Source organism: Haliotis rubra, unplaced genomic scaffold, assembly GCF_003918875.1.
Source record: "Haliotis rubra isolate DU_JTF1 unplaced genomic scaffold, ASM391887v1 Scf47, whole genome shotgun sequence".
In the NCBI taxonomy this organism is placed as follows: Eukaryota; Metazoa; Mollusca; class Gastropoda; order Lepetellida; family Haliotidae; genus Haliotis; species Haliotis rubra.
The window spans coordinates 89439-112665 of record NW_025767157.1 but is presented as its reverse complement, the minus strand read 5'-3'; the positions used below and the strand labels follow the sequence as shown (position 1 = coordinate 112665).

At 43.9% G+C, this 23227-nt stretch overlaps 1 protein-coding gene across 1 annotated transcript in view; it reads left to right on the top strand.

Annotated features, from left to right (window-relative positions):
• Positions 1–23227, top strand: part of LOC124290649 (epithelial cell-transforming sequence 2 oncogene-like) — a 61471-nt gene that overhangs the window by 14154 nt on the left and 24090 nt on the right. The window contains 16 exon segments of the mRNA XM_046727436.1: positions 1441–1570; positions 3872–3883; positions 3886–3989; positions 4104–4288; positions 5135–5224; positions 7712–7894; positions 8370–8473; positions 9002–9094; positions 9581–9740; positions 10786–10976; positions 11785–11930; positions 12251–12319; positions 16156–16380; positions 17440–17596; positions 17812–17877; positions 19668–19759. Coding sequence (XP_046583392.1) covers positions 1441–1570; positions 3872–3883; positions 3886–3989; positions 4104–4288; positions 5135–5224; positions 7712–7894; positions 8370–8473; positions 9002–9094; positions 9581–9740; positions 10786–10976; positions 11785–11930; positions 12251–12319; positions 16156–16380; positions 17440–17596; positions 17812–17877; positions 19668–19759 — 2007 coding nt within the window.

Below are 23227 nucleotides of genomic sequence, written 5' to 3'. Positions count from 1 at the left end.
TGTGGTCAGGAGGTGGGTGGAGGGGAGAGGAAGGTGTGGTCAGGAGGTGGGTGGAGGAGAGGAAGGAGTATTGTCAGGAGGTGGGTTGGAGAGAAGGAAGGGGTGTGGTCAGGAGGAAGGTGGAGAGAGGAGGGAAGGTGTGTGAGTCAGGAGGAAGGAGGTGCGGAGGAGAGAGGAGGAAAGGTGTGGGTGGAGGGAGAGGAAAGACATGTGGTCAGGGCAGGGTTGGGAGGTGGGTGGAGAGGGAGGAGGAGGGTGTGGTCAGGAGGTGGGATTGGAGAAGAGAGGAAGGTGTGGAGGTCAGGAGGGAGGAAGGTGGAGGTGGGTGGGAGGAGGAAGGTGGTCAGGAGGTGGGTGGAGGGAGGGAAGGTGTGGGTGGAGGGAGAGGAAGGTGTGGGTCAGGAGGTGGGTGAGGGAGGGAAGGTATTGTCAGGAGGTGGTTGGTGGGGGAGTCGGAGAGGAATGTTGTCAGGAGGTGGGTGGGGGGGAGGAGGAAGGTGTGGTCAGGGGGTGGGTGGAGGGGAGGGAGGCAAGGAGGAGAGGAAGGGGTGGGGATCAGGAGGTTGGTGTGGGAGAGGAAGGTCAGGAGGTAGGTGTAGGGAGAGGAAGGTGTGGTCAGGAGGTGGGTGGAGGGAGAGGAAGGTGTGGTCAGGAAGGTGGGAGGAGAGGAAGGTGTGGTCCAGGTCAGGAGGGTGGAGGGTGAGGAAGGTATTGTCAGGAGGTGGGTGGAGGGAGAGGAGGGTGTGGTCAGGAGGTGGGTGGAGGAGGGACAGGAGTGGTAAGGTGGTGGAGGAGGAAGGTGGAGGTGGGTGGAGAGGGAGAGGAAGGTGTGGTCAGGAGGTGAGGTGGAGGGAGAGGAAGGTGAGGTCGGTGGAGGGAGAGGTGGTCAGGAGGTCGGTGGAGGAGGTGTGGTGGGGAGGAGAAGGTGCTTACGTCCAGGAGGGCGGAGGGAGGAAGGTGTTGACAGGAGAGGTGGGTGGAGGAGGAGAGTGAAGGTGGTCAGGAGGGATGGGAGGAAGGTGCAGGAGGTGGTCTGGAGTCATGGTGGGTGGAGGGAGAGGAAGGTATTTTCAGGAGGTGGGTGGAGGGAGAGGAAGGTATTGTCAGGAGGTGGGTGGAGGGAGAGGAAAGGTATTGTCAGGAAGTGGTCGGGATAGGAAGGTGTGGTCAGGGGTGGGTGGAGGGAGAGGAAGGTGTGTGAGGAAGTGGGTTGGGGATAGGAGGGTGTGGTCAGGGGGTGGTTGGAGGGAGAGGAAGGTATTGTCAGGAGGTGGGTGGGGGATAGGAAGGTGTGGTCAGGGGGTGGGTGGAGGGAGAGGAAGGTGTGGTCAGGAGTGAGTGACTGAAATACTGTTAACTGGCATTAATCCAGACTCGTTGTTAAGAAAGTGTGTGAACGTCTTTGCTAAGTTAATTAATGGCTCTCAACTAAAACTACAGATCTGACCTGTCGGGAGGTGGAGGGTATCCCATCCGTAACAACCAGGTGAACGCACTTCCCCCTGGTGGCAGTCAGGTGATGGCAACACCTCGCATCGTCTTCATCTCATCCAGAGTCCCTGCAGCAGAGGTGAGGTTACAGAACATGTTGGAATAATCCGTGTCATTGAGATGTACAAGTCAGTGTCTGATGCTGGAGCAGTTGTATGGGGTGCAGGTGCTTCAATCTCTCTGTGCCAATTGGGATACGATGACATTAATCTCTTAGACATGGCTCTGAGCATTATTTTCAATAGTAGTAGTATATCTGTGTTACATGGACTACTGAGCTTAGTAGACCAAACAGACTTTGACTAGGTACAGGCTTTGGACTAGTGGCTAATCTTGCCGACTGATGAATACGTTGTCTCAATTCTGTACAATCTGTGTAAGTTGTGAGGGTTGATATTGTCACACTCATCAATATCCCATATTGACGGCGGAGAGAAAATATATAGCGTCTTGACCAAACTGACTCACATTTCGGGCTACATTCGACTTCATTTGGGGTCCGATGAGATGGTATCAACCACATCACCTGACCACCCTTCAGCTACATCACACTGTTATGTCAGATGTTATGGTCAGTTAATGATTTCAGCCAGGTCAAACTGTGGAGATTCTTGCTTAGAAATGATCTCCACGGATTATTGGGTATTCTATGAGTGAGTGAGTGAGTTGAGCTATATGCCTGCTGGTATTGTACGAAGTGACTTACTGGATAAGGTGGTCAGACTTTGTGACTTATCAGATAGTGCAAATAGTGTGGATTGCTTTTCACAATATACAGCTTTGGTTTCTCTTTATTTACAAGCCACTGTTGTGCAGCTAGAATATTGCTGAGTCGGTGTTAAACTAAAACCGAGCAGATTGTCAACTTGTGTGGTTTGTTTTGTTTGTTTGTTTTTTAACGCCACACTCAGCAATATTCCAGCCATATGGCAGCGGTCTGTAAATAATCAAGTCTGGACCAGACATTCCAGTGATCAACAACATGAGCATCAATCTACACACTTGGGATACGATGACATGTCAACCAAGTCAGTGGTCTGGCCACCCGATCCCATTAGTGGCCTCTTACGACAAGTATGGGTTACTGAAGACCAACTGGTGTCTGTGTCTGTGTCTGCATCTGTGTCTGTGTCTGTATCTGTATCTGTGTCTGCGTCTGTTTCTGTGTGTGTATCTCTTTCTGTATCTGTGTCTGTATCTGTTTCTCGTCAGTGTTTCTGTATCTGTCTCTGTCTCTGTATCTGTTTCTGCATTTCTGGTGTCCCCGCCCGTTGATGTTGCTGGAATATTGCTAAAGCGCGTAAAACCAAACTCAGTCAGTCAGTCAGTATCTGTTTCTGTCTCTGTATCTGTGTCTCGTCTGTCTGTATATGTGTCTCGTCTGTATCTCTCTCTGTATCTATTTCTTCTCTGTATGTCTGCATCTGTGTGGGATCTGTAACTCTGTCTGCGTCTGTTTCTGTATCTGTTTCTGTGGATCTGTGTCTGTCTCTGTCTCTGTATCTGTGTCTGTGTCTCTGTCTCTGTATCTGCGTCTAAGTCTGTATCTGTATCTGTCTCTGTCTCTGCGTCTGTATCTGTATCTGTCGTCTGTATCTATCTGTGTCTGTATCTGTCTCCGCGTCTGTCTCTGTATCTGTCTCGTCTGTCTGTATCTGTATCTGTCTGTCTCTGTATCTGTCTGTTTCTGTATCTGTTTCTGTGTCTGCGTCTGTCTGTGTCTGTATCTGTCTGTCTGTCTCTGTGTCTGTATCTCGTCTGTATCTGTATCTGTATCTGTCTCTGTATCTGTATCTGCATCTGTTTCTGTATCTCGTCTGTTTCTGTCTCTGTATCTGTCTGTTTCTGTCTGTATCTGTGTCGTCTGTGTCTGTATCTGTGTATCTGTGTCTGTATCTGTGTCTGCCTGTATCTGTCTCTGTATCTCGTCTGTCATCTGTATCTGCATCTGTTTCTCTCTGTATCTGTCTGTATCTGTATCTGTATCTGTCTGCATCTGTCTCTGTATCTGTTTCGTCTGTATCTGTATGCTCTGTCTGTATCTCTGTGTCTGTATCTGTGTCTGTCTGTCTGTATTCTGTATCTGTCTCTGTGTCTCTGTATCTGTTCTGTATCTGTATCTGCATCTGTGTCTGGATCTGTGTCTGTTTCTGTATCTGTATCTGTTTCTGTATCTGTGTCTGTCTTATCTGTGTCTGTGTCTGTGTCTGTATCTGTTTCTGTGTCTGTATCTGTGTCTGCATCTGTGTCTGTTTCTGTGTCTGCATCTGTTTCTGTGTCTGCATCTGTGTAGTCGGGATCTGTATCTGTGTCTGCGTCTGTGTCAGGGATCTGTAACTCTGTCTCATGTCTGTTTCTGTATCTGTTTCTGTATCTGCAGCTGCTGTGTGATTCGCTGTGATGTTTGGTGTTATCCCCATCGTGTACGAGTACGAAGGAACGAGCACGGAGACACTGATGCATCAGATTGATACAGTTCTACAGGGCAGGAATGCACAGTATGTACTCTCAACAATTCATTTATTGCTTGAAAAAAGATTTATGTTGATGAATCTTTAACCCTTGCCAGTTAATTTTATATGTATTACTTTTGTAACCATCACTGTTTTCAGGAGTGTTGGTCTGTTTACACATTCGGATGAGCCAGGCAACATCTGTCTTGTCCATGGCTGCACAGTCAACATCAACAACTACGATGCCTCAGAGTCCTGCGAGTTCTTTGAGACTGTGGCCAACCACATCCTCCCCTCCAACATGGGGGGACAGCTGGATGTGTTCGCCCCCCTGGCTGCGTCAGGTGAGAGGCTGATGTATTCCAAAGTCGCTTCATGACACTATACGTAGATTTGCTGGTTTTTTCCACACTCTTCAATGTTCCAGCAATGTGACAGCGGTCTGTGAATAGTGGAGTCTCAGTTAGACAATCCAGTGATTGACATCATGAGCATTGATGTATGTAGTTGGGAAACGTTGACATGAAAGTCAGCGAGTCTGACCACCCGGTCCCAGTAGTCACTTCTTACAACAAACATTGGTTGCTAACATCAATTCTAAAACAGATCAAGCTTTTGCTCGTCACGCTGAAGGCCTGGGTTCGATTCCACACATGAGCACAATGTGTGAAGCCCATTTCTGGTGTCCCCCGCCGTGATCTTGCTGGAATATTGCTAAAAGTGGTGTAAAACCCAACTCACTCACTCACTCTAACCCAGATCTTCACTGGTCACTTTGGGCAGAGCACACCACAAGACTGAATTTGGACAAAACCATTCAGCTCGTTAAGTAGTTTCCCACACTTGACATGGGTATGGAAGCTGAGTGTTGAACCCAACAGAGGAAGCTTTGACCACAACATCTGCCCTCCTTGCCTTACATCATTAAATTAAAGGACCCTTTCACCTTCATCCATAATTTCTGTTGGTTCATTTTACATATCAAACTTTTGACTCAATTATTATCCAGTTATGACTCTTGGTCTTTCAGCATATATTACAGTCTATGCATGTGTAGATTTTAAACAAGCAATAAGTGTCAGACTTGAAATTGTGCTTTAATCTCATGTAAAGTTGATATGCTGTGAGAATATGGTAATAACTGTTCAATATAAAGAAGCCCACCTCACTGAGTGAGTTCCATGTTACAGAGGCTGGGATGGAGCTGATGGTTCAGCTCAGTGTCCTCACGGGGATTCAGTTCTCCTCTCCAACCGGGATCATTGGCTCCTACAATCATGGTGAGTCTGGGTTACATCAGCTCCTACAATCATGGTGAGTCTGGGTTACATCAGCTCCTACAATCATGGTGAGTCTGGGTTACATCAGCTCCTACAATCATGGTGAGTCTGGGTTACATCAGCTCCTACAATCATGGTGAGTCTGGGTTACATCAGCTCCTACAATCATGGTGAGTCTGGGTTACATCAGCTCCTACAATCATGGTGAGTCTGGGTTACATCAGCTCCTACAATCATGGTGAGTCTGGGTTACATCAGCTCCTACAATCATGGTGAGTCTGGGTTACATCAGCTCCTACAATCATGGTGAGTCTGGGTTACATCAGCTCCTACAATCATGGTGAGTCTAGGTTACATCAGCTCCTACAATCATGGTGAGTCTAGGGTTACATCAGCTCCTACAATCATGGTGAGTCTGGGTTACATCAGCTCCTACAATCATGGTGTGTCTGGGTTACATCAGCTCCTACAATCATGGTGTGTTTGGGTTACATCAGCTCCTACAATCATGGTGAGTCTGGGTTACATCAGCTCCTACAATCATGGTGGTGAGGTTTGGGTTACATCAGCTCCTACAATCATGGTGTGTCTGGGTTACATCAGCTCCTACAATCATGGTGAGTTTGGGTTACATCAGCTCCTACAATCATGGTGAGTTTGGGTTACATCAGCTCCTACAATCATGGTGAGTTTGGGTTACATCAGCTCCTACAATCATGGTGAGTCTGGGTTACATCAGCTCCTACAATCATGGTGAGTTTGGGTTACATCAGCTCCTACAATCATGGTGGAGTCTGGGTTACATCAGCTCCTACTACAATCATGGTGAGTCTTGGGTTACATCAGCTCCTACAATCATGGTGAGTCTGGGTTACATCAGCTCCTACAATCATGGTGAGTCTGGGTTACATCAGCTCCTACAATCATGGTGAGTCTGGGTTACATCAGCTCCTACAATCATGGTGAGTCTGGGTTACATCAGCTCCTATAAATCATGGTGTGTTTGGGTTACATCAGCTCCTACAATCATGGTGAGTCTGGGGTTACATCAGCTCCTACAATCATGGTGAGTCTGGGTTACATCAGCTCCTACAATCATGGTGAGTCTAGGGTTACATCAGCTCCTACAATCATGGTGAGTCTGGGTTACATCAGCTCCTACAATCATGGGTGAGTCTGGGTTACATCAGCTCCTACAATCATGGTGAGTCTGGGTTACATCAGCTCCTACAATCATGGTGAGTCTGGGTTACATCAGCTCCTACAATCATGGTGAGTCTGGGTTACATCAGCTCCTACAATCATGGTGAGTCTGGGTTACATCAGCTCCTACAATCATGGTGAGTCTGGGTTACATCAGCTCCTACAATCATGGTGTGTCTGGGTTACATCAGCTCCTACAATCATGGTGAGTCTGGGTTACATCAGCTCATACAATCATGGTGAGTCTGGGTTACATCAGCTCCTACAATCATGGTGAGTCTGGGTTACATCAGCTCCTACAATCATGGTGAGTCCTGGGTTACATCAGCTCCTACAATCATGGTGAGTCTGGGTTACATCAGCTCCTACAATCATGGTGAGTCTGGGTTACATCAGCTCCTACAATCATGGTGAGTCTGGGTTACATCAGCTCCTACAATCATGGTGAGTCTGGGTTACATCAGCTCCTACAATCATGGTGAGTCTGGGTTACATCAGCTCCTACAATCATGGTGAGTCTGGGTTACATCAGCTCCTACAATCATGGTGAGTCTGGGTTAACACTGGCTACTGCAATCATGGTGAGTCTCATGTAACGTAATCAATCTACTCGAGTAATCAATCGTGATGAATCCTGGGTAACATTGGCTACTTCAATCAATGGAAGCCTGGGTAACGCTGGCTACTTCAATCAATGGAGAAGCCTGGGTAACATTTTACTTCAGTAGTCAATGGTAATTTTTGGGTAACATTGGCTATTTCAATCAGTGGTGAGTCTTTGGTAACATTGACTAGTACAATCAATGGTGAGTCCTGGATAACATTGGCTACATCAATCAGTTGTGAGTCCTCGGTATAAATCAGTGGAGAGTCTCGGATAACATTTGGTGCTACAATCAATGGTGAGTCTTTTCCACAACCTTGGTGAATATTGGGTAACATGGGCTCCTACAATGAATTTAGAGTGCCCGGTAACATCAGTTTCTTCCATTTATGGTGAGTCTCAGCTAGACTCACCGTAATTTTGATAGAATAATTAACTCCATTTAAATATATTTATAAAGGAGCCCCAGCAAGATGGGGAATTCAAAACCTGAACCTGAGCTAACTTTAGAGTTGCTTCTGTTAGGGTTTTGGATTATGTAAGGGCTGTGTGGAAAAGGGAAATGCTATGGTTCAGGGAAAGTGAGACTGACGGAGTCTCAGTAAAAACTGGCTCCAACTTATGTGACATGAACTCCTACTGTTGTATTGAGATTGACTTTCCCTCTCTATTTGTTTCAGTGAACACGGAGTGGCTGATTCCATACAAGGACTGCCAGCCCACAGATAAGTATTTCTGTCCCAGCAAGCTCCGGGTGTGGGCAAATGTGGCTGATCAGGCCCTGGAAGCAATCACAGACTGTCGGCAGATCATGGCGCCGTACTTCGAGAAGGTCCATCGAGACATTGCAGCTCAGCTTACCGGTCAGTACACAGTTCAATAAATATGGTACACCTTGTCTGTTACAGTCTGTCACTCAGCAGTATACAAGCTACTGGTGGTAGGCTGTTCATAACAATGCTGGACCAGACAATCCAGTGATTGATGTTATCAGCCTAGTCATACAGTCTGGTAACTGTCATTTGAGCAATCACTCTTTCTCTCTCTCTCACTCTTGCTTGCTAACTCTCACACACTCTTGCTCACTCACTCACTCACTCCTCCCTCCCTCTCACTCTCTCTCTCACTCACTCTTGCTCTCACTTTTTCTCTCACTCACTCACTCACTCAGTAGAGTATTGTCCATAACCTCTGATATAAAATTACTGAAACAATCACTGATTACAATAATAAATTTTCTCTTGATCATTCATAGAGATTCAATGCTGCAGAAATAATTTTTATATCACAATTATTTTCTTGTTGATGTATCTGAGAATAAGCTATGTCTCTGTTCAGGTCAGGTCATGTTTGACGCACTGGGTCAGACTGACATCCAGGGGACTCACTCAATCACACAGGCCCTCACTGACGGACTCGTAGCCCTAGGGAGTCAGAGCAATGTACGTTCCCTTCTTCTTGCCATCAATATTTCAGTAACTGTCAAGGCACAATCCAAATTTAGATTCGATTATCCAGATGACATTTAGCATGTTATTAAGTTTTACACTTCCTTGTCATTTTATGCCTTCAAGCCAAAAATCTAAACTTATTTAGCTACAAACAGTAACTATTTCCACATCAGTGTCATTGAAGCTATATGTTTTTTCACAAATATCATGTCACATTTTGTACACGACATTGTTGTATAACTTACATGTATTTGAAAAATGTTTGATTTTATGCTTTAGAGAATGTCACAGAACCTATAATATGTTTTAAGACATCACGATAAAACAGGATTAAAGAGAACCAGGCAGAGTTAGGAATTAAGGCTGGAATGGGGTCTTCTTTGATTTGAATCGAGGGATTCCCTTACTCTTTGATTTTAATGTCAGGGTGATGACGTTCACGCTTCATTTCAATCCGCATCCAAGCACACTGCTCTGTTCATGGATTTGTATAGTAACTCTTGTCTTCCTTGCTTCTAGGTTCAACCTCTAGAGTACCTGGGTCAGTATCTCCTGGAGCAGGCAGGGGTCACAGAGATCTCCATGACAACGAAAGCTGATAACTTGGCTCGGGTCAGTATTTATGTATGTAGAAAAAAACAATGACTGTTTCCTTGGTCCTGGCAGTTCTACTATCTCATAGCTGGGTATCCATGTTAAACAAGATATTTCAGTGAGTACTATCAAACTTAGTCCAGGCTCACACACAAATTTTACATTTAAATCACTAAGCAATAAATATATATATTGTGTGTGTGTCTGTCTGTGTGATTACACAATGCCATTTAGAAAGTGGTCAAATGTAATATGTTATATTTGGGATTACACTTTCTTTCTAAAGTACAGATTCTAGTACTTTTGGTTTGAGTCCCATCCGGGATTCGAACCCACACCCTCAGAGTCAGGCACCAAATCGCCAGCACACAAAGTCAGCTGCCTAACCCGCTCAGCAACCACGACTGCCATAAAAGTGGGAAAATGGCGTGGAGCCAATTTACACTTGGGAATGAAGTGACTTCTTCGTTTCATACCTAATCTTGACATCTGCTTTATGCACAGACACGACAAGCAGAACGGCAGAACGGCGCGGTCGGGACACCACGCCAGGACGTGAAGGTGGCGCTGACTCCTCCCTGGACCGTGAGGTGGAACAAATCACCAGCGACCACTCCCAGCAGGAGGATGAGGATGAGAAGGAGGACCGCGGGGAGAGAGGTGTGTGACTGATGTCTGGTAGAGTGAGTGAGTGAATGTTGTTAAACGCTAGTTATATCATGGCTCCTAACTAAGTCTCGGCAACCATAGAGGAAGTATAACCAATGCTTCATTTGATGGATGATCATGACATGTCATGTGATGTATGGATCATGACATGTCATTTGGTGTATGGATCATGTCATGTGATGTATGGATCATGACATGTCATGTGATGTGTGGATCATGACATGTCATGTGATGTATGGATCATGTCATGTGATGTATGGATAATGTCATGTGATGTATGGATCATGACATGTCATGTGATGGATGGATCATGACATGTCATGTGGTGTATGGATCATGTCATGTGATGTATGGATCATGTCATGTGATGTATGGATCATGTCATGTGATGTATGGATCATGACTTGTCATGTGATGGATGGATCATGATATGTCATGTGATGTATGGATCATGACATGTCATGTGTATGGATCATGACATGTCATGTAATGTGTGGATCATGACATGTCATGTGATGTATGGATCATGTCATGTGACGTATGGATCGTGATGTAAGGATCATGTCATGTCGCCTGATGTATGGATCATGTCATGTGATGTGTGGATCATGACATCATGTGTATGGATCATGACATCATGTGTATGGATCATGTCATGTGATGTATGGATCATGTCATGTGATGTTTGGATCATGACATGTCATGTGATGTATGGATCATGACATGGTTCATGTGGTGGGTAGCCTAGTGGTTAAAGCATTAGCCAGTTACATCGACACCCTAGTTCGATTTCCACCAAAATACCAAGCTGTATTACCCAATCTGCGAAATCGGGTCCAAACTGATTTTGGGTGCCCCCTGCCATGATATTTCTTGAGTATTGCATGAACCATACACTATCACTCCCTCCCTTTCTCTGGATCCTATAAAGTGTGATATAATGGAGCTCTCTTTACTAGATGTATAATTTTCAGAATGTGACCTATATCATATAATGTGAAGTGCAGTTGACATTGTCGCTGTTGTTGTTGTTGTTGCAGATGACCCACAGATGGACCCGGCTGAGAAGTATGACAGCCAGGAGAAGATATCAAAGGATGAGAAGAACATATTGCGTCAACAGGAAGTGACGATGGAGAGGAAGACAGTCACCCTCAAGACGCAGGACCTCAGGAACAAGTTCGGCACCATGACGACCGGCACCCTCCGAGCAACCAAGTCCCAGCGGCTGGTGAGTGAGTGTGTGAGTTTAGTTTTACGCCGCTTTTAGCAATATTCCAGCAAATATCACAGCGGGGACACCAGAAATGAGCTTCACACATTGTACCCATGTGGGGAATCAAATCTGGGTTGTCGGCGTGACGAGCGAACACTTTAACCACTAGGTTACCCCACCTCCCTAGCGGCTGGTAGTTTCTCTAACATTAGTCATGATATTTATACCAGTAGCCTCAGTGTTGACCAAAACCAACAAAACAAAAATGATAACAAGACTGTAGACGTGGAATTCCATATTATGGGATGACAGCTGTTTGAGTCATAATATCACAAATTTTGCACCAACTGCTTGACTTTCATAAATCAGCAGGAAATTCCAAATCAGGGAAATATTCAAAAGAGATCGGTAACATCACTGATGGTGTCTGTACAGGATCTTAGTGTTTCTTGAGTTAATGCAATCCTTTTAACATGCAACAGGCAGTGTTATGTATTAACTGGTGTGACTCAACCACAAGTGTTCACGTGTGAGCAATATGTTATTTGATACGGTTACTAAGAACAAAGACACCTCATAGACCATTAAGACTGGTGTGAACTAACAGACCCGTTTGACACAGTTCCCTGCTAGAGACATTAAGTCTGAAACTTTGTCTTTCTTACCATTGTTATGCATATCTATGTTAGCATGTCAAGATGAAACTGCATCACTTTTATCAACCCAAGCAAGGGTTGTTCAATACAAGTGTTTGTACACACTTCATGATCTTCAGTAGACGTGTTGTGTCCTACATTCACCATGTCTCCCGTTCTCTGTCAAGACATCCCAGCAGTTCACTGAACACCCTGAGAAGCGGACTCCGATAGCGTTCGAGATTCTCACCAGTGAGATGGAGTACAACCGCATGTTACGAGCGGTCCGGGACGTCTACTACAAGCCTCTCAAGTCAGCTCTCACTGCCAACAGGTCAGGCCATGTTACAGTGATTGAGAAGAATGGTTTAACAGTGAATAGAAAAGTATATATTCAAAGGAATCATAGTCTTTTTGCCAATAAACTTTAACCTTGGTCATGGGTGTCTCTGTGGTATGAATCACGATCAGCTGGGTGTGGGTTTGAATCCCACATTTGATGAGATTATGAAGCTTGGTTTGTCATTATGTCGATTTTCTTGGTTTTACCAAAGTTTCACCCATAATGGCATGTCATGAGATAAAAGACGGATATACTTTGTAAAGCCAACTTGCTCACCTTCTGTAAGATTTCCTGTTTGTTTCGTTTTCCAGGGCAATCATCAGCAGTCAGAATCTACATGTCATCTTCACCGATGTCATGGCCATCCTCACCATCAGCAGGTAAACTCGCCATTATCAGGTCAATTCTTACTCTCAAACTCTCACTGTCAGTTAAACTGACTGGGTGATGTCACCTTCAGCTGATAAATTCACTCTATAGGTAAACTCAGCATTACTGGGTAAACTCACCATCAGCAGGTAAACTGGATATTACCAGGTCAATTCTCCATCTCATGTAAACTCACGATTTAACGGATAAACTCACTCAACATCAGCTGGTAAACTTGTCATCACTGATAAACTCACACTCAACAGATGATCTCACTATGTATGACATGAGGTAATCTCACCATCAGCTGGTAAACTTGTCATCACTGATAAACTCACACTCAACAGATGATCTCACTATGTATGACATGAGGTAAACTCACCATCAGCTTGTAAACTTGTCATCACTGATAAACTCACACTCAACAGATGATCTCACTATGTATGACATGAGGTAAACTCACCATCAGCTGGTAAACTTGTCATCACTGATAAACTCACACTCAACAGATGATCTCACTATGTATGACATGAGGTAATCTCACCATCAGCTGGTAAACTTGTCATCACTGATAAACTCACACTCAACAGATGATCTCACTATGTATGACATGAGGTAAACTCACCATCAGCTTGTAAACTTGTCATCACTGATAAACTCACACTCAACAGATGATCTCACTATGTATGACATGAGGTAAAGTCACCATCAGCTGGTAAACTTGTCATCACTGATAAACTCACACTCAACAGATGATCTCACTATGTATGACATGAGGTAAAGTCACCATCAGCTGGTAAACTTGTCATCACTGATAAACTCACACTCAACAGATGATCTCACTATGTATGACATGAGGTAAACTCACCATCAGCTTGTAAACTTGTCATCACTGATAAACTCACACTCAACAGATGATCTCACTATGTATGACGTTGAGGTAAAGTCACCATCAGCTGGTAAAGTTGTCATCATTGATAAACTCACACTCAACAGATGATCTCACTATGTATGACGTTGAGGTAAACTCACCATCAGCTGGTAAAGTTGTCATCATTGATAAACTCACACTCAACAGATGATCTCACTATGTATGACATGAGGTAAAGTCACCATCAGCTGGTAAACTTGTCATCACTGATAAACTCACACTCAACAGATGATCTCACTATGTATGACGTTGAGGTAAACTCACCATCAGCTGGTAAACTTGTCATCACTGATAAACTCACACTCAACAGATGATCTCACTATGTATGACATGAGGTAAAGTCACCATCAGCTGGTAAAGTTGTCATCATTGATAAACTCACACTCAACAGATGATCTCACTATGTATGACATGAAGGAGTAAAGTCACCATCAGCTGGTAAACTTGTCATCACTGATAAACTCACACTCAACAGATGATCTCACTATATATGACGTTGAGGTAAACTCACCATCAGCTGGTAAACTTGTCATCACTGATAAACTCGAACTCAACAGATGATCTCACTATGTATGACATGAGGTAAACTCACCATCAGCTGGTAAACTTGTCATCACTGATAAACTCACACTCAACAGATGATCTCACTATGTATGACATGAGGTAAACTCACCATCAGCTGGTAAACTTGTCATCACTGATAAACTCACACTCAACAGATGATCTCACTATGTATGACATGAGGTAAAGTCACCATCAGCTGGTAAACTTGTCATCACTGATAAACTCACACTCAACAGATGATCTCACTATGTATGACATGAGGTAAACTCACCATCAGCTGGTAAACTTGTCATCACTGATAAACTCACACTCAACAGATGATCTCACTATGTATGACATGAGGTAAAGTCACCATCAGCTGGTAAACTTGTCATCACTGATAAACTCACACTCAACAGATGATCTCACTATGTATGACATGAGGTAAACTCACCATCAGCTGGTAAACTTGTCATCACTGATAAACTCACACTCAACAGATGATCTCACTATGTATGACGTTGAGGTAAAGTCACCATCAGCTGGTAAAGTTGTCATCATTGATAAACTCACACTCAACAGATGATCTCACTATGTATGACGTTGAGGTAAACTCACCATCAGCTGGTAAAGTTGTCATCATTGATAAACTCACACTCAACAGATGATCTCACTATGTATGACATGAGGTAAAGTCACCATCAGCTGGTAAACTTGTCATCACTGATAAACTCACACTCAACAGATGATCTCACTATGTATGACGTTGAGGTAAACTCACCATCAGCTGGTAAACTTGTCATCACTGATAAACTCACACTCAACAGATGATCTCACTATGTATGACATGAGGTAAAGTCACCATCAGCTGGTAAAGTTGTCATCATTGATAAACTCACACTCAACAGATGATCTCACTATGTATGACATGAGGTAAAGTCACCATCAGCTTGTAAACTTGTCATCACTGATAAACTCACACTCAACAGATGATCTCACTATATATGACGTTGAGGTAAACTCACCATCAGCTGGTAAACTTGTCATCACTGATAAACTCGAACTCAACAGATGATCTCACTATGTATGACATGAGGTAAACTCACCATCAGCTGGTAAACTTGTCATCACTGATAAACTCACACTCAACAGATGATCTCACTATGTATGACGTTGAGGTAAACTCACCATCAGCTGGTAAACTTGTCATCACTGATAAACTCACACTCAACAGATGATCTCACTATGTATGACGTTGAGGTAAACTCACCATCAGCTGGTAAACTTGTCATCACTGATAAACTCACACTCAACAGATGATCTCACTATGTATGACATGAAACTCACCATCAGGTAAACTCACCATCAGCTGGTAAACTTGTCATCACTGATAAACTCACACTCAACAGATGATCTCACTATGTATGACATGAGGTAAAGACACCATCAGCTGGTAAACTTGTCATCACTGATAAACTCACACTCAACAGATGATCTCACTATGTATGACATGAGGTAAAGTCACCATCAGCTGGTAAACTTGTCATCACTGATAAACTCACACTCAACAGATGATCTCACTATGTATGACATGAGGTAAACTCACCATCAGCTTGTAAACTTGTCATCACTGATAAACTCACACTCAACAGATGATCTCACTATGTATGACATGAGGTAAACTCACCATCAGCTGGTAAACTTGTCATCACTGATAAACTCACACTCAACAGATGATCTCACTATGTATGACATGAGGTAAACTCACCATCAGCTGGTAAACTTGTCATCACTGATAAACTCACACTCAACAGATGATCTCACTATGTATGACATGAGGTAAACTCACCATCAGCTGGTAAACTTGTCATCACTGATAAACTCACACTCAACAGATGATCTCACTATGTATGACATGATGTAAACTCACCATCAGCTGGTAAACTTGTCATCACTGATAAACTCACTCAACAGATGATCTCACTATGTATGACATGATGTAAACTCATCATCAGCAGGTAAACTCGCTGGCAAATTCACATACTTTTCTCTCAACATTTGGCTCCAAGCACACTTTGCTGTTATGACATCATGTTGTTCTGTGTATAGTTGAAGCATGTTCTTAATAATATTCCATGAAGATATTTTACAGCATAACTTTAAATATATATGACTAGCATATTCATCAGCAAAATCATAATTGTAACTATTGGCTGACCAATCAGAATACAGGATTATCCCGTGTCCAAACTGACAGATTTATGGACATAAGGGAGTTTCCTTTGACTATTCCACCACATTGAGTGTTGGTGGTCAGTATATGGACATAGTTTTACAAGTCGTTGACATGACCTTGAAACTGCTCTCTTCCAGACAGCTGACCGAGGATCTGAAGAACCGGTTGGCGGACTGGAGCTTCCAGCATACATGCATCGGCGACATCTTCGTCAAGTTCTGTCTGCAGCTCAAGGCATACACCAACTTCATCAACAACAACGAAGTCATTCTCCGTGCAATCGAACGCTGCAAGGAGCAGACGCCAGAGTTCCGGGCGTACCTCCTTCGCCACCAACACATCCCCGAAACCAAGATGCTGACGTGAGTGGCACAAAGACTTCACCTGCTTTGATGAATAGGAGGGGCAATAGAGAAACATTAAGTTGAATTTGCTCAATGGGTTGTGTTTGTGAAGGAAGTACAGAAGGCAGGAAATGTATTGTTAATACTTTTGATACACAGTGTGGGATTTGTTTTGCACTGACTGATTGTAATTAATAAACCCATTTAGTTTGAAAAGGAGCCCAGGGAGACCAGAGATCTGGGGAAATCTAGACTTGATTCATTTAGGGCTTTAGCATTGCAGGGAGGGCTAGGCTGTAGGGAGACAGACTAACAGTACAGTGTAATCAAGTGAGTGAGTTAGTTTTACACCGCTTTTAGCAATATTCCAGCAATATCACGGCAGGTTACACCAGAAATTGGCTTCTCACATAATCGAAAGGAGATGAGGTGGGTCAAATTGAGCTGTCAACAGTAGTTCAGATATGTCAGTGGATGTTATCTTAATGGATGTATAAAATTGCTGAACATTCATTACACCCTTGGACCTTTACTTTAATGGTATACAATCCCATTCAGCTGGTAAAATCCTGTCCACCCCGCTAGTGGTAATTGTATGTCTAGTATCAGATGTATTGTCTTCCTCCTCCTCGCCCTCTTTCTCTACCTCTTCCTCCTGCTCTACCTCCCACAACCTCCAGGAGCTCCTCATCCATCCTCCTCTCTCTTCCTCTTCCTCCCTCCCTCTTCCTCTTCACCTCTTCCTCCTTTCCTCCCACAGCCTCCAGGGCTCCTCGTCCATCATCCTCCTCTCCCTCTTCTTCCTCCTCCCTCTACCTCCTGCTCTCCTACTCTTCCTCCCACAGCCTCCAGGAGCTCCTCGTCCATCCTCCTCTTCTTCTTCTCTTCCTTCCTCCTCATCCTTCTGCTCTTCCTCCCACAGCCTCCAGGAGCTCCTCGTCCATCCTCCTCCACTTCTTCCTCCCTCCTCTTTCTCTACCTCTTCCTCCTGCTCTACCTCCCGCAACCTCCAGGAGCTCCTCGTCCATCCTCCTCCTCTTCTTCTTCCTCCTCATCCTCCTGCTCTTCCTCCCACAGCCTCCAGGAGCTTCTCCTCCAGCCGAGTCGCCGGATCTCTGAGTATGTCACCCTGCTCAGCTGGTTTGAGCTCCACACACCACGCAACCATGCAGACCGCGAGGACCTGGCCAATGCCATCGCCACAATGCGGGAACTTGATAAAGGCATCAAGGAGGTGAGATACAGGAAAGGAAAAGAACAACACTGAGTGTTCTGCATGTTCTGCGGCAAGGTGTTCTGCCACTAAGTGTTCTGCATATTCCAATGTTTTGAGAGAGCATTCTGCATTTCCTGACAGTAAGTGTTCTCATGTTCTGCGGAAGGTGTTCTGCCACATGTTCCATGTTCTGAAGAGAGAGTGTTCTGTGTGTTCCAGTGTTCTTATGGAAGGTGTTCTACGTGTTCAGAGGAGAGGTTCAGCTGGTCACACTTCAGAAGAGAATCATCAACTGTCCGGTAGGTCCTGTCTCATCACACGCAGTAGCCACACATAGGTCTGTTGGCTGAGAAAGTACCCTTGTCTCTCTTTCATAAAGTGAGGAGATTGTTTAAGTGAGTGAGTGAGTGAGTATGGTTTTAAGCCGCTTTAGCAATATTCCAGCAATATCACGACAGGGACACCAGAAATGGGCTTCACACATTGTACCCATGTGGGGTATCGAACCCGGGTCTTCAGCGTGACGAGCAAACGCTTCAACCACTAGGCTACCACACCTCCCCAGATTGTTTAGAAAAGAAGCAGCTTGTTATCCCCCACAGCTGCGGGGATATAGAAACGAAGTTCCGCCCCATCGGTAAGGCCCATCCATGTGTCCGTGACACTTTGTCCAAAGCATATCTCCTAATCTACTGGTGATAGCTTAACCAAACTTGGTACACATGTCAAGCATGATCCCTAGATGTGCCTTTTGGGTTAAGCCCAGATGCGAATTTATTTTTGTGGTTTCCATGGAAACATGACTTATGCTGTGACTATGAGGATGTCATCTTGTCCTGAGCAGATCTCCCAAATTATACATGCTAGTTTCATCAAACTTGGTACATATGTAAAGCATGATCCCTAGATGAGCCTTTTGGGGGTTAGACTCAGATATGACTTTTATTTCTTACGGTTACCATGGAAACGCGACTTAGGCTGTGACTATGAGGATGTCATCTTGTCTGAGCAGATCCCCCAAACTATACATGCTAGCTTCATCAAACTTGGTACATATGTTAAGCATGATCCCTAGAGGTGCCTTTTGGGATTGGACCCAGATATGATTTTAGTTTTTGTGGTTTCCATGGAAACATGATTTAGGCAGTGACTATGAGGATGGCAACTTAGGCTTAAACTTGGTGGTCGTTCTCCTTTCTGGAGCAGATCTTAAAAACCTTTCAATACTTTGCTGTATACACTCCAAAACATTTGACATAATCATAACTAGAAGACATATTCATAAAGAGTATTTTGCCATTGCGGGGGATATTGATGACTTTGTCTTCTTGTTTTGTCCTTAACTTGATGTTGGTTGATGTGCTGCTGCCAAATGCATCATGTAGTACTCTGGAGACTAAACTAGATTCCAGCGTGTATCTTTACGGAGCTGGCCATTACCACTGTGGACCACAATTTTTATCTCATTTTTGTTAGAAGCAACAAAATATATGCAGATGAGAGCATGCAAATGTGAACCAAAAACAAAGACACCTCTGTTCTGACATGGAATATTCATGATGTCATTTTGTCAGTGGTTGCTGCTGACATAGTGGTCAGATTGATGTAGTATTACTCAACCAGATGAGTTTCCGTGCTGTGGCTGTGTTTGTAATACTAGACAAGTTAATTACTAGGGCTGAGACGGGTAACCCGGATACCCGGGACGGGTGGGTAATGAGTTGGACCCGGGTACCCGTCTCTATACCCGGACCCGTTATGCTCATGTGATTAATAGATTAAACAATGTAATATGCTATTCTTTCATGATTAAAAGGTTGTATTGTCTTTGAATATTTAGACATAATTTACAGTCACTTTTTTAATATAATGCATAGTTAAGATATTGAAAAACACGAAATTTTAGCTTCCGAGCGGAAGAATATATTGCCAATTCTTGCAAATTTGATGTCTGGAATTAACATAACGGGTATCCGGGTAGGGTAGGGTAATAGGGGGTGGGGTACCCAGGTAGAAAATCGGACCTGTCCCAGCCCTATTAATTACTGACTAAGTGATTATCACGATGTTGTCTGTGTATTGTCTTCAGGCACTGCTGGAAGCTAACCGCTACCTCATCAAGCACCAAGATGTGGCAAACCTCAAACCCCCGGAGAAGGACTCTGCAGTGCCGGAACGCAGGTGAGGGTCATTTTCTTTAGGAACTTTAGACGGATGTTGAACAACTGAACATGCTTTATACCATTCTAGGAGACTTAGAGGTCAGTGGTTCTACACAGGGTTGGCTGATACCTGGAGATGTTAAAATACGGGACCGTCTCCGTAGTATAGGGGTTAGAGCGCCCACCCTGAGGGCGGAAGGTCACGGGTTCAATCCCCAGCTGTGTCATACCAAAAGACGTTAAAAATATGGTACTTGTTGGTCCCTGCCTGACGCTCGGCATTAATGGGTACACAAGGACTGGTCTGCTCGGAATCAGTATAATGTGTCTGAGTGGAGTATTCATACTTAACTGCGGCATGGTATCTCAGTGGGCTAGCACTATAAAACCAGCTTTAGTCTGGGCTAGTACAAGCAGCCACACTTACACATGCACGTCGTCATATGAGCAAAATATTCTCAAGTACGACGTTAAACCCCATTTTTACCTCACACATGTTAAAATATGGTAGTTGTCACCCTGCCTGGTAAGTGGCATTAAGGGATGGAACAAGGACTGGTTGGCTAGGAGACAGCAGACTGTGTCTAAGTGGGCATCCGTGTTAAACAGCAGCATGGTGTCCCATGGAGCAGTAACGTATGCATGAAATAATCTTGGATGTGATGTTAGTCCCTATTTTACCACACCTGATACCTATCAGCTGTATTACATCCATAGCTCTGTGTATATGGTTGAGTTTATGCCTGATGATCACATTGTCGATGGCATGAGCATGTCCTTGCTGTTAAGGTAATGTTTTCATATAATCCATATGATCTAGGTAGCTGACAGTGACTGGGTATATCAGGGACCTTGTCTGACCTGAAATCCCCGCCAGCTGTGAGTGCTGGGTGTGTAGTTGACTCCAGTCTCTCAAACCTGACAGGACCAACCCTCCAGGTTCAATATACAGTGGGATTCTAGATACATATACAAAACATGTTGCCGAACAGTTTTTAGATATCCTGGACCCATTTTACAATTACATGTTCCTATTCTATCTCTCTCTCTTTTTTTATTTAACCCACCACACCTGAGAAATTCAGAAATAATTGTGTTTAGGCCAAATAAAAAAAAATGTTGTGTTTCCGATTACAACTCTTTAGAATTTAGGGTAGGTAGGTAGGTAGGAATTTTATTTTTTTTTACCTAAAAGGTAGGAATTTTATTTTTTTAAAATTTTTTTTGGTTTATTAATCAAGCTTGAGGCCATAATGTTGACTTTTTCTATCAGAAAGACCGATGTCTGTCGGTGCTGGCAAAAAACAACGGTACCTGAAAGTTTATTTTATTCAGACCGCTTAAAAAATATAGGGTCGGCACCACAATTCAAGGGTCGGTCGGGTAATCGGAACCACAACTCTCTTTTTTTGAGCCCTTACATTCCACAAAGACAGAACATTGTGCGATCATTATAAGAACTGATAATACAGCTTGACAACAGTTTGGTAGATCATTAAATATTATATGTCTGTGTGTGTAAAAACTGTTGAAAAAGATATCATTGTTAGAGTGTGTCAAGTAATTGTTGTCAAGCTGAGAAATGTACCTAGTTGTATCAATTCAAAATTCGACATTATGTGTAAGGAGAAATCTCAAAGCTTGAGAAATTTGTACAAATTCAGTTTGACTTGTGTGAAGGATGGGAGGGAATTATTTGCTTGTCAAACCGAAAGCCTGGTTGTCGTTCTACAAAGCAATCCTAGCACTACGTTAAACGTTAGCCTTAGTTTAAGTATGGCTGTTACAATCACCTTAGTGCTAATATTGCTTTGTGAACAGGATCTATAGTTTGGCCCTCTCATGGGTACATGTCCTGTTTCTGGTGGTGATGGTGATGGTAATTCTGGAGTATTGCTAAATTTTCTCAGAGAGAATATGGGACATGGACCAAAGTTGGAAATCCAAGTACTGTAGAAAAAAGGGAGATAATTGCTAAGGTACTCTCAAGGTATTTTATGACACTTCATACTGTAGAGGCTTTCTGTACTGCAGTGATAACATACATGTTCTGATGAAACGACATCTGAAGCAAATACTGGGGACATATTATGTAAGGCTTGATAGATGTCTTTGTGGATTTCTTACTGACAAAGCAGATAGAAGTATTTTTTGAAAATCAAGGACTGCAGATGTTTCTTTGAATTGTCATGAGATAGTGAGAATGATTGTGTGATTGTGGGTGACTGTGTGTATATATGGAACTAAAAATGGTAAATAAAAAGATTTTGTATGTATTGTGGAGCTAGAACTTTGTACTTTCAAGAGCATGGGATGAATGACTGCCAGTACTATGGTAATCTATATAAAGATCAGGTATTTAGTTATTTATCACCCACTAATTAATATTTCCCCCTGTGACAGCCTGTAAATAACCAGTCATGTGATTGATATTAAGAGTAACATCCTATGCATTTTTGGTTCAGTGTCACAATGACACACTGAACCTGACCTGCCATCCATAATGTCACCTCCCACTACTATCCTAGCCGCTGATTACACAATGTGTCACAATGACACACTGAACCTGACCTGCCATCCAGTATGTCACCTCTCACTACTATCCTAGCTGCTGAATACACAATGTCAATTAGACAGTGGTCACATGTAACATTGGTTATATTTGGGATTACACTTTCTCAGTTGACTACAGATTCTAGTACTTTCGAATCCTGGATCTCAAAAGTCTCAAAAGTCCGGCACCTAATTGCCTGCACACAAAGTCAGCCATCTTATTCTATCCCACTCAACCACCAGGGCTTCCACAAAAATGTCAGACAACTGGAAGTCTAGTTTTGACATTTGACCACTTTCTAAATGGCATTGTGTATTCATTGCTTTCGACGGTGGGAGCCATGCCAATTTACATTGTCATAGGAGTACACAAAGTCTGTGATCTAGACTACCAGTTATCTGACTTCCATGTTTGTGTAGAATCCCACCCCGCCTTGATTTGCGTCACCCCCTTCTCCCATCCCAATTTACAATCAAAGAGCCCAACCCAGCCCTGAGTTCCATTACCACCTCCCCTACCCCCAATGAACATCCGTAGAGCCCCACCCTGGCCTTAGTTCTATCACCCCCTTCCCCCACCCTCATCAACAACTAGAGATCTCCACCCCACCCTGAGTTCCATCGCCTCCCTTATCCACAACCAGAGATACCCCCCACCCTGAGTTCCATCACCCTCTCCCTCCCCAATCTCTCATCAACAACTGTAGAGCCCCACCCCCAACCCGCTGAGTTCCACCACCCTCCCTCACCCTGAAGTCCATCACCCTCCCCCATCGCATCATCTGTAGAGCCCCACCCCTCTGAGTCCCCACCCCCACTCCTCATCAATAACTGTAGAGCCCCACCCCACCATGTGTTCATCATCCACCCCCAATCAACAACCAGCTAGACCGCCCGACCCCCATCAGGACCTTCGTGTCATCATGATGTAGTT